This window comes from Vipera ursinii (assembly GCF_947247035.1).
Source record: "Vipera ursinii genome assembly, chromosome: 3".
NCBI classification, from domain to species: domain Eukaryota; kingdom Metazoa; phylum Chordata; class Lepidosauria; order Squamata; family Viperidae; genus Vipera; species Vipera ursinii.
The window spans coordinates 118,233,637-118,249,473 of record NC_139516.1 but is presented as its reverse complement, the minus strand read 5'-3'; the positions used below and the strand labels follow the sequence as shown (position 1 = coordinate 118,249,473).

The window sequence follows — 15,837 nt, the reverse complement described above, 5'->3', positions numbered from 1 at the left end:
TGAATGAAGATGAATATATGTGTCCAAAGATAATGTTGCAGGATCCAATTCTGATTGTAGATTATTTATAACTTTGCAGGATCCAATCTGACTAGATCCAGATTGGATCCTGTGAAGTTAATTTATTTATTTTATTTTTATTTTTTTCTTTCTGTATTCCATCTAATCCTCACTTTCTTTAATTTCCTTGTGTGTAACTGTATATAGAATAGAATAGAATAGAATAGAATAGAATAGAATAGAATAGAATAGAATAGAATAGAATAGAATAGAATAGAATAGAATAGAATAGAATAGAACAGAACAGAACAGAATAGAATAGAAGCTGGAAGGGACCTTGGAGGTCTTCTTTGTGGCAGCCCCTCAAATACTGGAATACTGCTATCATGTCACCCCTATTTCTTCTTTTCTTTAGATTAGCCAAACCCAAGTCCTGCAGCTGTTCCTCATATGTTTTAAGTCTCCAGGCCTTGCATCATTTTAGTTGCTCTTGTCTGAATTTTTTCCAAGGTATGATGTAGTATGATGACCAAAATTGGTTGCAGTATTCCAAGAGTGCTCTCAGTAGGATTTTCTAAAGCGGTACTAATACTTTGCGTGATCTTGATTTTATGCCTCTGTTTATACAACCCAGGATTTTGTTAGCTTTTTTGGCTGGTGCTGCACACTGCTGGCTCACAGTCAAGTGATCATCGACTAGGATTCCAAGGTCCCTCTCACAGTTACTGTTTTAAGCCAGGTCTCACCCAATCTATACTTGCACTTTGATTTTTCCTCCTAAATGTAAAACTTTGCTTTTCTCCACATTAAAACTCATTTTTTTGGATAGGGCCCATTGTTCAAGTTTCTCAAGATCTTTTTGGATCCTAAGCCTGTCCTCCGGGATGTGGGCTATTCCTGCCAGTTTAGTGTCATCTGCAAATTTTATGAGTTCCTTTTAGATTAACACACTTGAAAACTCAGGAATTTTGTTTCCTCTTGGTTTAGCTATAAGTTCAGGATACTGTCAAAAACCATTCTTTTCCTGGGGGGGGGGGGTTTATCTCATTTCTTTCCTAATTCATTTCTTTCTGAGGGTTCTGCCATTCTCCTGAGGAGGAGCGAGGAAGGCTCTGTGTTATGTTATTCTGCTTTCCTTAAATGTATCCTTTCCGCTGTTCCTACATATTTACTCTTTGAACTGTCTCTCCCTTGATGTTATCTTGGGGTGAGAAAGGAATATACCTCTGGCCATCTGGTTTATCTCTCGCTGTGGAAGGGAAGGTGCGAAGACCCAACAACATCTTCACAAGCATGGAAAGGACCCCGTTATCACCTCCTTTCCCACAGCGGACTTAACACCTGAGGATTGGCCCATTCAAACTGACCGGATGAACTATTGGGGTGGGGTTTACTTGGGACTCTTTTAACCTATTGATTTGAGCGGGAAACCCTCAGATCCTGCCTATTATGCCTGCTATCAGCTTCTCCTAATAAAAGTTCCTTGTGGAATGAAACTGTTCCAAGAGTCCTGCTTTCTTGGGATGAGGTTTTGAAGTGGGCCCTGACAGATACACAACTGTGGGACTGAGGAAAAGGGAACCAGCATATGGAAGCTGGCAATCATAAAAGTAATTTATCTTCTCACCCATAGATCTCTCTATAAAGGAACAAGAAATCAAGGGAGCTGACCAGAATTTCACATTAGATCTTCCATGTTTCTATACACTGCTGTCTAAATTGCTCATTTTTACTTTATTTTATATTGCAGCCTCAAGCTTAAATTCTATTTGAGCAAATGCAACTCTTCTCATACTTCTCATTTGGGTAAAAGAACTCAGCCTCCCTAGCATTTCATATCTGACTAAGACATTCTCCCTCTCCCTTTGTGGTTTCAAACACAGGAAACAGGCTACCCACCCAAAAGCTTACAGCTAACGGAACAGTGAAGTGATGAAATGAGTTGACAAGCAAACAATTTTCAAACTGTTACACCCAAAAGACCATCCAGCATGCTTCAATATTACAAAAGTAGAAATCATTTACTGACAGCTGACTAAAGCATGTCTGCCTCACTTGTGCTTCTGCCCTGCTCTAACACATCAAAATATTAAACTTTTGACAGATGTACCATAAAACGTCAAAAGCCCCAACACCAACAACAGAAGAAAAAATGCAAATCAGAGCTAGATTGAGAGGAAGTCATTACTCAAAGAACAGGAACTTCAGGTGATGAACTACTACATAGGCAGCATCAACTAAGCAGCTGCTTTCTTCATATACAGTATTACTGTATGTGAGAGGGGGGGAAGGAGGGGAGAGAGAGGGGGGGGAAGGGAATGGACAAATAGATAACATTCTGTTTTTCTATGGAGATTCTCAGTCATCCAGGTCAAAGTTGTCCCAAAGGTGCTTTTTCAAAAGACCAATGGATTTTCTTTGTTTTTTCTGTTTAAGATGTTTTTCTTCTCATTTGAGAAGCATTTTCAGTTCTGACTGATTGGTGGGGAATGGAAGGATTTATATTCCTCGCAAACATCTAGTTCACCAGCTCCCCACACCCCTAGAAAGCTTCTGATATATTTTCGCACCCCTTACAAAAGTTCGAAATAACAGCAAAAAATTATGCATATACACTACAATTTTGAAAACCCAAGTTTTAGTACCCCCTGGAATATTGTCTCGCACCCCCAGTTGGGAACCCCTGATTTAGTTGTTGGCACTTTGAAAGTTGGACATTAGCTCTCTGAGAGTAGTTGAGGATCCCTGGGGGTGTAATCTGTGCCCTCGGGGTCACCTGAACCAGACTTCAAATGGGTGTGGATTCTTCTTGGAATTACTGAAAGGACTGTGTTGTAAACAAGAGAAAGGTAGTGTCATATCCCTCCCCCTCTGTTGAGAGAGAGCTGTTCAATTTTAACATAGATCAGACATATCAAACACAAGGCCCGGGGGCTGCATCCGGCCCGCGAAGTGGTTTCCATCCTGGAAACAGTGAGGGAACAGCCCCCTCTGCCTTGGCCCTGAGACCCTCCTTCTGCCAGAGACCCTCAGATCTGTCCCACTCCTGCCCAGGCCCCCATAGGCACCCTTGATGCGAACAATGTAGAGCTGGCCATGCCCACCCAGTAGGCCATACGCACTCTAGCCACGCCCACCCTGGCCATACCCACCCACCCGAGGGCTACCACAGTATTGATGCGGCCCTCAATGAAATTGAGTTTGACACCCCTGACATAGATGATCTCTTTTAACCTTCTTTCAAACCAGTAGCCCTCTTTGTCTAGAATGTGGGTTTAAGGAAAACCTGGGGTGGAGGGGGGGGAGAATGTGCACCATAAGGCTCCTCCTATGCAAAGGAATCAACTTCTCCCCCCCACCTCCCTGGTCCTTCATTGTTGGTGGGTTTTTCAGCAAATATCCCCAGCAGCCACAGCAGGATAGGACTGGGGACTGCTGCCTTGAAGATCCTATTTCTTTCAGTTCACCAATGTGTCTCTTTGTTTTTTTTTCTCACTTTCTCTGCAACAAGGGTTCATTGAAACACACTAGCAGCTTTGTCCACATTGCACTTGATCCATCAGGTTTTTCTATGGGGCAGAAGCAGCAGCTGCTCCAGCAACTTTTTCCCCACTTGCTCAGGCAAAAGTGGAGCATTTTCATTTCCCCCTCTTTGAATGAACTGGCAGCTAGTTTGTTCAGGTGGAATGTGAGGCTTTACATGCCATCTTCCACAAATAAAATGCAAACTCCTTAATTTGTTTGCAATATTTACACTTCAAGAATGCCTGATTTAGTGGTTTTATGCATTAAGAAAGCAATTAGAGCAGAAAATGTAAACCTCACTTCTGCAGGTGGTCTTCTAAAACAAGAGACAACCAAAATTTTACTTCTCACTAAAAGTGCAAAGAAAAATATGTGGGGCTGGAACCAAATCAACACTATGGCAAGATATCTAATCAACTTAATTAGCAGAATCCTTTTAGTTCTTTAGTGTCTGATGACAGCTTGTGAACAACTGGACACAGAGGAATAAATAAACAAGTCCCATCCCCAAAGCCAGGAAGAATTAAAACTCAGAATACCTAGATAATATTAAATCACCATCTATCCTATTTTGTAAGTTTTACCATGAAATCCAGTAAAGCCCAAATACTACCAGGCTGACCACTTCAAGGTTCACAGAGTAAAAAAAAATAATAGTCCAACCTATCAAAAACAGCACCATAGGAGACAGAACTGGAATACAAATCAAAATAGGCAAGAAAATGGTAAGAAAACACCTATCCACTCTAAATGTGTTCAAATCGCCAGGATCAGATGGATTTCATCCAGGATTCTGAAGGAGATGGCAGATGGAATCACAGAACCCCTGAACAAAACCTTTTTAGATCTAGAGCAGGGGTCTTCAAACTCGGCCCTTTTATGACTCATGGACTTCAACTCCCAGAATTCCTCAGCCAGCATGCCTGGCTGAGAAATTCTGGGAGTTGAAGTCCATGAGTCATAAAAGGGCCGAGTTTGAAGACCTCTGATCTAGAGCATGGAAACTACTAGAGGTCGGGAAAAGAGATGATGTAGTTCTAATCTTCAAAAAGCGGGGAAATGGAACCAGGAAACTACAATCACCCTGACATCAATACCTGGAAAAATTCTGAAAAAGATAATCAAGCAATGGATTTGTGAGTAACTAGAAACGAGCAAGGAGATTACTATAAGCCAGCATGGGTTCATTAAAAACAGATCATGCCAGACAAATCTCATTGCCTTCTTTGACAAAGTGATTGAATAAGTGGATCAGAGAAATACTATGGACAGTTTACCTCGGCTTCAGTAACGTATTTGACAAAGTAGACCACAGTAAGATAGAACAATGTGGGACACACAGTACAATCACCAGATAGATTCACAATTGGCTGACCAACTGTACTCAGTGGAATTATATCTCCATCAGTGGTCCCCAATCTTTCCAGCTCTGCGGAACATCAGCAGTGGGAGGGGGAGGAAAGAGAAGGGATGGTTTGTGTGTGCCCGCCACTTGTACAAATGCAGCTTCGGGCACTTACCACTTGCACGGCCTGGTCCCCAACAGGCCACAGACCAGGGATTGGGGACCTCTGATCTACATGAAGGAAAGCATGCAGTGTTGTACTTCAAGGTTCTGTTGGGCCTAGTACAACATAAAAGAGCTAGATGAAGGAATAGAAGAGGAACTCATCAAATCTGCAGACAACACCAACCTAGGGGAAATAGCTAATATTTCAGAAGACAAATTCACGATTCAGAAGGATCTTGACGGATTTAAACACTGGGACTTATTCAATAGATTGCAATTCAGTGGTGACAATAGTAAGGTCCTATACATAGGCAAGAAAAAATAAATGTACAGGTATAGAACAGGTGGTACCTGGCTCAACAGTAGTAGTAAATGAGAGGAATCTAATGTCGTAGTGGACCAGCACTTAACATGAGCCAGCAGGGTGCTGCAACTGCCAAAAAAACAACAAAACCACAATGCAGTCCTAGGCTGCATCAACAGAGGGATAGCATCTAGATTCTAAGAAGTGATAGTGCAGCTTTATACTGTACTGGTAAGACCACACACTTGGAATACTGCAGTTATGCTCACTATGATACAAAAAAGGTGCTCAGTCCCTAGAAAGAGTACAGAGAAGAGCAACAATGATAATGGGTCTGGAGGCTATATCATACAATGAACAGGTGAGGGAACTAGGCATGTCTAGTGTAATAAAGAGGAGGATTGGGAGTGAGATAACAACAATACATGAGGAGCTCTCATAGAAGAGGGGACAACCTATTTTCCAAAACACCTGAAGGCCGGACAAGAAGTAACAGATAGAAGCTCATTAAAGAGAGATCCAACTTAGAACTAGGGAGAAATTTCCTGATGGTAAGAACAATTAGTCAGTGGAATGGCTTCCCTCCAGAAATTGTGGGTGCTGCATCACACGAGGTTTTTAAGAAAAGACTGGACAACCGTTTGTCTAGAATGAGATGAACAGGGAGTTGGACTAAAAGACCTCCAAGGTCTTTTCCAGCACTGTTATTCTATGTTCTATTTCTTTAAAAATTATGAACTAAGTATTCTCAACTACAACAGACTCCATGTAACCTGATACCAAACCATGTTGCACATATTTGCCAAACTTTCCTTTTTCATCAGGCTGACCTGGACTGACGACGGGTTTTTAAAATGTTTTAATTTTTACTTGTTTAGTTAATTTATTTTGGGGCTGTTTATTTAATTTCTCTTAACTTTTGTATCGTTGTTTTTATTGTTGTTAGCCGCCCTGAGTCCTTCGGGAGATAGGGCGGCATATAAGTCCCAAAAATAAAATAAATAAATAAATAAATTTGCCAATACCGTCATACTTCGGCACTCAACTGCTTCAAAAATCATCAAATTCGGTATTCAATGCATTTTAAAGCAAAAATTTTCTCCTGGCACTCATCTTTCTCCCAGTATTGCTCTGTTGATGCAAAGTACAACTGCATTGGTTTTTTTGGCAGCTGTAGCACACTGCTTGCTCATACTTAAGTGGTGGTCTATTAGATTACCTAGATCCATCTCACAGTTACTACTGTTAAGCTAGGTGCAACTATTCTATACCTGTGCATTTGTTTTTTTCTGCTAACTGTAGGACCTTACTATTCACATCACTGAACTGCATCTTGCTGCATATAGTCCAATGCTTAAGTCCACCAATATTCTTCTGAATCATGAGCTTGTCTCCCAAAGTGGTCACAATTCCCTCTAGCCTGATGTTGCCTCCAAATTTAATTAGCTCCCCTTTTGTCTCTCACTTGACTATGAGCCAGCAGTGTGCAGCAGCACCCAAAAAAGCTAACACAATCCTGGGTTGTATAAACAGAGGCACAGACTCAAGATCACGCAAAGTATTAGTACCGCTTTATAAAACCCTAGTGAGAGCACACCTGGAATAATGCAAATAATTTTGGTCAAATACTACAAAAAAGATGTTGAGACCTTGGAAAAAGTTCAGAGAAGAGCAACTAAAATGATCAAAGGCCTGGAGACTAAAACATATGAAGAATGGCTGCAGGACTTGGGCTTGGTTAGTCTAAAGAAAAGAAGAAACAGAGGTGACATGGTGGAGCAGTGGGCTAATGCCTCCTTAAATAACACCAGCTGCCTGCAATTAGTGCAGGTTCGAGTCCCACCAGGCTCAAGGTTGACTGAGCCTTCCATCCTTCCGAGGTAGGTAAAATGAGGACCCAGATTGTTGGGGGCAATTAAGCTGACTTTGTAATAATGCCGCTTGGGGTGTGTGTGTGAAAGCCCTAATAAGCAGGCATATACATAGAATGAAGGCTACTGCTAAGCTTGTAAGCCGCCGAGTCTTCGGAGAAGGGCGGGATATAAATGGAATTAAAGTAAAAGTAAAGTAAAGATAGCAGTATTCCAGTATTTGAGGGTTTGTCACAAAGAAAAGGGGTTCATGTTATTCTCCAAAGCTGCAGAGGGCAGGACAAGAAACAATGGTTGGAAACTGACCAAAGAGAGAAGCAACCTGGAATTAAGGAGAAACTTCCTGACAGTGAGGACAATTAACCAGTGGAACAGCTTGCCTTCAGAAATCATGGGCGCTCCGTCACTGGAGGTTTTTATGAAGAGATTAGGCAGTCACCTGTCTGAAATTGTATAGGTTCTCCTGCTCGAGCAGGGGGCTGGACTAGAAGACCTCCAAGGTCCCTTCCAGCTCTATTCTATTCTATTCCATTCCATTCCATTCCATTCTCATTTATGAAGATGATATATCCACAGCAGTTCCCTGATCCACTAACTTAGTCATATTGTCAAAGAAGGCAATAATTTATCTGTCATGATCTTTTTTAACAAACCCATGCTGGCTTTTAGTAATCACCTTGTTCATTTCTAGGTAGTCAGAAATGTGATCAATGATCTTCCAATTCCTATTTAAGCTGGGCAAAATATGCATCAATACAGGATCAGGTAGGTTAAGTATAAAATGGTGCACACAAAAGTAACTACACATATATGCTGATAAGAGTCTGAGCTGTCAGGAATTCTGGAAAAAAGAACTGGGAATCAAAGTAATAGGACAATGAAAATACTAGCTTGGGGTACAGCAGCTGTGAAAAAAATGTCCCACACAAGGGAACTTTAGAAATGCATTGAAAATTAAAGCATCTGGTACAAATGTATGGTATTTCTGCATCTCAGTGTAGTGCTGTTTACATTTGAAAAATATAATTCAGCTGCAAAACATGCAGAAGATGCCAACCAAAATGATCTTAGGATTCCAAATGTCCCTTCAAGAAAAAGCAAGAAACCAGGATCTGAGATTTGAAAAAGCAGCAACTGAGGACAGGCATGAATGAGTTATATTAAACTATGCATGACATTAGAAAGTGAACATGGAGAATTTCCACCCACTCACACACACACACCAGAAAGGCAACCTGTTGTACGAGCTAAGGAGTGGGACTAAAACCTAGGAGACTATGAATTCTACTACTCCATGCGGTACAGAAGGAAGCTGGATGATTTTAAGTCAGTTGCTATGTCTCAGCTCACCGCATCTCACAGGGTTGTAATTGGAAGAAAAGGCAGCATTACAGACATAACCCTGAGTTGCACAAGATAAAAGCAGAATAAAAATCGAATAAATAATAAACACTAAGACAAGTTGATCAGTGAAGCTAATTGGAAGACATGGGAAAAAGATAGCTGTGAAATTCATTTCCTCAAGATGTATGATGGTCCCTAACTTGGACAGTTTTTAAAAGGGGATTGCATGATTCCACAAGGTCAACTTTTTAAAAGATCTATTAAGGGTCAAAGAGTTATCTGCAGGTTGGAGACCGTTTGCTTCCAGATATATGTTGCAAGAGAACAAGCGATGAAAGGGTATTTTTCCACCTCTTGCTTGGATGAAAGGGTATTTTTCCACCTCTTGCTTGGAGGAACTAGAGGCATCTGGCTGGCTCCTATTGGAAACCAAATGCTGAACTAAGCTGGATCTTGCCTGACTCAACACTTCTATTCTAATCTGCCCTGATCCCTTCAAAAGTATTCTAAGACCAGCTCCAGAGCACTCTGGAAGGAGACTTTACTGCTGGCTAAAAAAAAAATGCGGATAAAGGTCACAGCTTGTTATGTATGTTTACTTTTTCAATGGACCTTAATCCAGGCATGATGTAGAAACTCTTGTTGAGTTTTAAAGCAGAATCTAAGGTTGAACGGTGCAGACGGGCAGATGTTGCATGCATCAAGTGAAGACTGGGGGTGAAGGTTAATCAAGATACAGTCCAGGAAGCCTGCAAACGGGGAGAACTAACTAAACTACTGCTAAGCTTGTAAGCCGCCCTGAATCTTCGGAGAAGGGCGGGATATAAATGCAATTAAAATAAATAAAAATAAATAAATATAGGAGAGGGGGAAAAAAAACTTCCCCCAAAAGTTGGTGAGGCAAGGGTTGAACCGAGAGGCCTGACTCACACTCAGGCAGGCAGAATTCCGACTCTGCTATTGGACGGACCCACGAGGAAAGGAAACTTCCTGCCTCGCCCCGTGGAGAAACCGATGGGGCAATCTGCCTGCGCCCATATATGCAAGGCCGAGCCGGCTCTGCCAAGCGCAGGGAACCAAAGAGAAGGCAGGGAGGGCAGCTCTGCCCAAAGGACTGCCCCAAATCCCTCTTGCAACAAGGCAGGTGGTGGCCTCTCTCCCTCTCTTTAAGACGACTTACGAATTTCCGCGGTTTCCCTCCGCCGCCGCCGCCGCCTCCTCCACCTGGCTCTCCGGCTCCCGCAGCTCCCGAAGCCTCGTCAGCGCTCTTGCCTTTCTTCTTCTCTCGGCCGGCTCGGCCGGACCCGCTCCCGCCGCTCTCCATTGCCCCGGACTACCGGCAAGGCTCGCGGCCCGCAAAAAAGGACACGACTTCCAACTTCGGCGAGCAGAACCAGCAGCGCAGCGGCGGCGGCCGAAGCCGAAGGCGCCTCGCTAACGCCGGAGACGAGCGCCCGCAGCGCAGCGGGACTCGCTCGCCAACGGCTGACTGAAACTACGAACCGCCGCGCCGGCCGGGCAGAGCCAGCCGCTGCTTCCTTGTCGTTCGGAATGTCCGCCACGCCCACTGCTGTCGTCATCGCGTTCCACAAAGTAGGCTCCTCAAAACTGAGAAAGGCGGGAAGCCGCCTCTCGGTGGTTGAACAGGTACCGTTGTTATAGAGATAGATCTGGTAGAAACGCCCAGGACGAAACTTCCAAGTTCCCTTTGTTTTTGTTTTTTTTTTTTGTTTTTTTTTCCTTTCCGCGATCGAAAATGAAGCTTACCTAATCAACCCAACTATTGGAAGCCGATAGTATTATTATTTTTTTCATTCATTCGTTTTTTCCCCCCCTTCGTTTGAAAAAAAGCTGTGTTTGAATGCAGTTTTTAAACTCTGTAAACTCTGATGTCTCCAGCAAGACATCACAAGGAAATAGAGCCATTTAGGTCAAACAAATCTCACAATCCAACTGAGGCGCTTTCAAAAGTCTTGGATCAATTGACTTGTGTTGCCAACATTACTCAAGACTCAAAATATGTTTCATAATAAAAGACGTTTTAAAAATGTAGGAGGACCTACTTTTTCTGCTAGTTTTACCATAATACGTTTGAGCTATGCTGAAATCCTCCTAGAGGAGATCAACCCTGACTGCTCTTTAGAAGGCCAGATCCTGAAGCTAAAACGCAAATACTTTGGCCACCTAATGAGAAGGAAGGACTCACTGGAGAAGAGCCTAATGCTGGGAAAGATTGAGGGCAATAGAAGAAGGGGACGACAGAGAATGAGGTGGCTGGATGGAGTCACTGAACCAGGAGGCGTGAGCTTAAATGGACTCCAGAAGATGGCAGAGGACAGGAAAGCCTGGAGGAACGTTGTCCATAGGGTCGCGATGGGTCGGACACGACTTCGCAACTAACAACAACAACAACAATGCTGAAATCCAGGATTTTTGTACTGTTTTTACACTAGCAGAAGTCATTTACACTACAAGTTCTCATAGTGAAACCAGGGCTCAACAATTAGGTCTATGGCCACAATATGACTGAATATTGTTGTTGTTAGCTGCGAAGTCGTGTCCGACCCATCACAACCCTATGGACAACGTTCCTCCAGGCCTTCCTGTCCTCTACCATCTTCTGGAGTCCATTTAGGCTCACGCCTACTGCTTCAGTGACTCCATCCATCCAATTATGAATATTATAGATCCATAATTAATATCTATACATTATAGCTTTTTTCTCTATTGCCAAAAGACTCAAACGTTCTGTATGTGAAGCCTGTTTTTCCTAATTTTGTATCTTGTATGTGAAATGAGAATATCCAACATTGAACAATGATAGACTGAAAATGTAATAAAAAGCAACAGGCATGTAGCATAAGCCCTTCTGTCAGAAAATTTCTTCAACCATTGCTTCTTGTCCTGCCCTCAAGTGCTATGGAGAATAAGTCGACCCCCTCTTCTCTGTGACAGCCCCTAAAGCAGTGATGGTGAACCTTTTAGAGACTGAGTGCCCAAACTGAAATCCAAACCCAGTTATGTATTGTTGGGTGCTGGGTGGGCTTGGCACATTGGGTGGGTGTGGGCCATTGGGTGGGCGTGGCCTCAGGCCGTGGCCATTTGCTGCCTTGCGCGTCACACCCAATGCCCTTGCCATGAGGCCACGGATCAAGCCAGGAGGAGGTAAGGAACTGGCTGTCTACAAAATTGCTCTGCAGGCATACCTGAACTCGCACTGGCAGCTGCCTTCACCATCCAACCCAGATCCACCCAGCTCTTGCAACTGACTCCCAGTGCAGAGAGAAAGAGAGTGAGAGCACTGGTGCACATGGAGAGGCGGAGGGGAGCAGCCTGGCCCCACCTCCCTCTGGGGTGATGGCGCACAGGCCCACAGGGAGGGCTCTCCATGCCGCCTATGGCACACGTGCCATAGGTTCACCTCCACGTGTCTAGATATTACAAACCCAAGTTCCGAGGTAGTCCAGTCCATTTAAGTTTTTCTCCTAGTTTGATGGAAACAGTTCAACTGGTGAGGCAGGTCGAAATTTCCCTTTCAGGCCATCAAGCTGCGGAGCTTGTCACTGGAGAGGGAATGATGTGACTTTCCATGGACTCACACCTTGATTCCTTAACTCTCACTGCAGTTGAGGTCAAGAACACATGGCATAGTTGGGGGGGCTTCTGGTTTGCCGTGCAGCCACCATGGATGTCTGGAAGACGAGCTCCGTCTTCCTCGTCCAGTTTTGCATCGCTGAGGGGTGACCAGCAAGCAGGGACCCTTGATGGATTGTGGGAGAGTGGTAGCTCTCTTGCTAGAGCCGATGTAACCCTCCAAACTGGCGAACAAAAGACTGGCCATAGTAATATGGCTCGTCACTAGGCTGCAGACAGCCGAAGTCACACTTTCCTTCAGGCAACTTTAAAGCAGCGCGGAAGAGACTGGGTGAGATTTACCTCTCTTAAATCCTAATTATCTTTTGTACCTGCATAAACTGCTTAAGTACCTACTTTCCCCCCTGTGGAGAGGGAAGGGGGATTTCAGCCCTCCCTCTAGAAAAAGCGGCAACTGACTACCCAGGGGAGTTTTAAAACGTTGGAAAAAAATTAATTGGATCCCAATCAGAATTTTATTTCCTAAAATTTGTGGACTAAAAGTCTTTCTATTCTCTATTTTTATTTTTACTGAAGATCTGGGTTTTTCTTTATAAAACAGAAGCAAAACTGAAAAGATTAAAATAACTTTGGGGTTTAAAGGACAGCTTCTAATGGTAGGGGTGACATCTTGTGGCCAAACCTGATATTTCAATATGTTATTGTTTAAAAGAGACTTGGCTGACAGTCCAGAAAATAGATAAGACACTTGCAACCTTGACATTAGAAGCTCAGCTGTGCTCCTAAACCAGTGGGAAAAAATCTTTCTTTTTGAAATTCCTGACTATAAAGCTTCTAGCCTAGCACACTATCATGGAAGAAAATCAGGAGCAGACTTTTCTGATGGAGGAGGACAGGAGCAAATTCCTTACATGTTCAAAGAATTTCTCCAAACTCTCATTATAGCTGGTGAAAAATAAGAGGCTACAGAAAAAAAAAGGCAGCCGGGACTTGCAAACCCAAACTTTAATCACAATTAAAGAATTACCTATACAGAACGCAACAGAAAAGGTGTTGAGCCCCGCAGGCTCGACAATCAACGAGGGGTGGCACACCACACCCCTCCCGCCACCGCGTTTCTCCCACCCAGATGACTGGTGGCTCCAGCGTCCGGGGAGACGGACCGGTGATCGCTGACACCCACAAGCGTCCCACCGGTTCCCAGCCCCGCCCAGAGGAACAGCCTACGTGCTCAGGCCCCGGGGCTACGGCACCACAATGGAGGCCTCGCCGACAAGCCTGGCGGGATGCTCGGCTCGCCGTCGTTGCCGCGCCTGCACAGAGCGGCCCTGCCGGCCTGGGAGGTACAGGGCTTCAGCCACGCCAACGCTCCTGAACCCAGCAGGACGTGCAGCCTGCCACCGTTGCCGAGGCTGCACAGAGTGGCCCTATTGACACAGCCGGTGCTGCGCTCGCTCGGCCTGCAGCTTACGGACACATCAACGGACAGACGTCCTGAACAGGGGGCAGGGGCCTATCGCTGGGCGGGGAAAGGGGGAAAGGCATGCACATGGTGGGCTGCTGGGGCCGTCTGGCTGCGCTGGGGTGAAGGGTCCATGGGGGATGCTGGAGCCATGGGAGCACAGTTGCAGAGAGGGGCTTCTTGGGTAGGGGATGGATTGAGGGGAAAGATACCTGGCACAGGAACACAGGGGACGCCGGATAGCTGGGGCAAGGAAGAGGACACGCGGGAGGGAACGGGATTTATAGGAGGGGGGGCGGATGTCAGCCTAGAGGGTGTGGTGTTAATTGAAAGGCGTAGTGATTTGTGTTCTGTATATAAGCAGCGTTGGGTGCTCCAAGCAGCCAACGCTGACTTGATTCTTGCTTTGGATTGCTGTGTTGGAGAATAAAGCGCATTTGTTCCTGCTTCCTTTGTAAGTCGTCCTCGTTTCCTGCTGCAAGAGCTGTTGTGCCGCTCACGTCAGGACGAGCTATTGACAAAAGGTGGAACAATTAAATACTATGACAGAAGACTTAATTATTCAACATACACAGATAATGGAAAATCCAGAAAAGAAACAGATTATATGGGAAAAAGAAGAGATTTTCTATATAAACCAGAAGGAACCTGAGGTTCAAGAAGAAGAACAGACGGAAAAAAAGACAAACAGTTAAAGACAACCATGTCAAGATGGAAAAACAAAGAGACGACCTTCTAGAATGGCTAGTCCTCTCAAAAAAATGGCAACTGTATGGTATCTTCAATGTCAAATAAAAAAATATAACAATACAAGGAGATCTGTTTGATGACTCAAAAGCACAGACATGGAAAACAATCTGGCAAAGAAAAAAAGCTAGAATAAGACTGAAGAAGAATGGGATTTTGGCCTACTTATGAGAATTAAAATGGAATAGACTTAAATAGATAAGATGTGTACTTTGAATATGAACTGAGATTAAAAAAAATTAGCCATTTAAAATTTAGAAGTATAAATATTGATAATTAAATTTGAATATTGATTTTCTCATAATGGTCATGTAAAGGTGATTAAGATATATATAAGCTAAAGAAAATTGAAGAATGTAATACATGTATTTTTATGTAGCATTAAGAATAAAAATTATTAGCTTAAATACAAGATAGCAGATACAAAGACGAGGAAAGAAGAAGTATTAAACATTGAAATAAAAAAATTGGTTACTAATTTAAGATATTTGGAAATTATTAGAAAATAAGAATATTATACCGTATTATTAATTTGTTGATGTAAATGACATGGATGTAACTAGATAAGATGTGCATCCTGAACATCAGATGTATTCTGATAAAGAGAATAGGGGTCATTTATAATTTGGAAATGAACAATATTAAATATTAATCTAAATATTAACGGTAAATTAAAATTGGGAAAAAGTCATTAGATTATTCATTGTCTAAAAGATTGAGTGTTAATATAAATGAGATATACATAAACTAAAAACTATTGATAAAATGTAAGAAAGTTGCTTCTATGTGATTATTAGAATAAAATTTGTGTTAATTCAAATATGAGACAGTGTATATTTTAAGAGGAAAAGAGAGGAAATATTTACTGTATTAGATTGAGATTTCTACCAATCATATTTGTATGTAATTAGATTATTGTAACTCAGTCGCCACATTGCTTTTCAATTTTGTAGTTGTAACCAATAAAAATTTTTTTTAAAAAAAGACTTGGCATGGTTGGGGCCACTCATGACTGGTACTTATAGGTGACAGTTCTTTTCACCTGAACCCATTCTCTAGGAACAATGATCAGAGACAGGTGGTAGGGCAGCCTGGGCCTACACTGGAATAGAAGATAAAACCTGCACCAGATTATGCAAATACTTAGTAACATTCTTCTCTTCTTTATTGACATTCTTGAACCTTCGTGCAACTCCCATCCATCATGGGACAAGGCAAATTTTCCAGAGTTAAGGCCTGTATTGAAATGGCCTTACCACTAGATGTCACATCCTGTCCAGCCATTATGTACCATCCACAACATCAGCCAAAACCAAAACACATAACTCCTCCCCCTCTCAACATTCATTTCCTTCGTGTACCTGCCTTCCCCATTTCAGCCTCCCATGTATGTTCTCTTCTCTCAACTTTATGTGAGTAACTTTTTCCCTTTTACTATTAATCTTTCTTTCCAACTTCCCAAACTATCCACATTCTCTTC

At 43.0% G+C, this 15,837-nt stretch overlaps 1 protein-coding gene across 1 annotated transcript in view; it reads right to left on the bottom strand.

The window, feature by feature from the left end:
* Window positions 1–10,393, bottom strand: part of DIAPH1 (diaphanous related formin 1) — a 94,575-nt gene extending 84,182 nt beyond the window's left edge. Inside the window, exon 1 of the mRNA XM_083357577.1 lies at window positions 9,735–10,393. Within this exon, the coding sequence (XP_083213703.1) occupies window positions 9,735–9,878 (144 nt within the window). The 5' untranslated portion in view covers window positions 9,879–10,393. The remainder of the gene's footprint in view (window positions 1–9,734) is intronic.
* Between the last annotated feature and the right edge of the window lie 5,444 nt (window positions 10,394–15,837).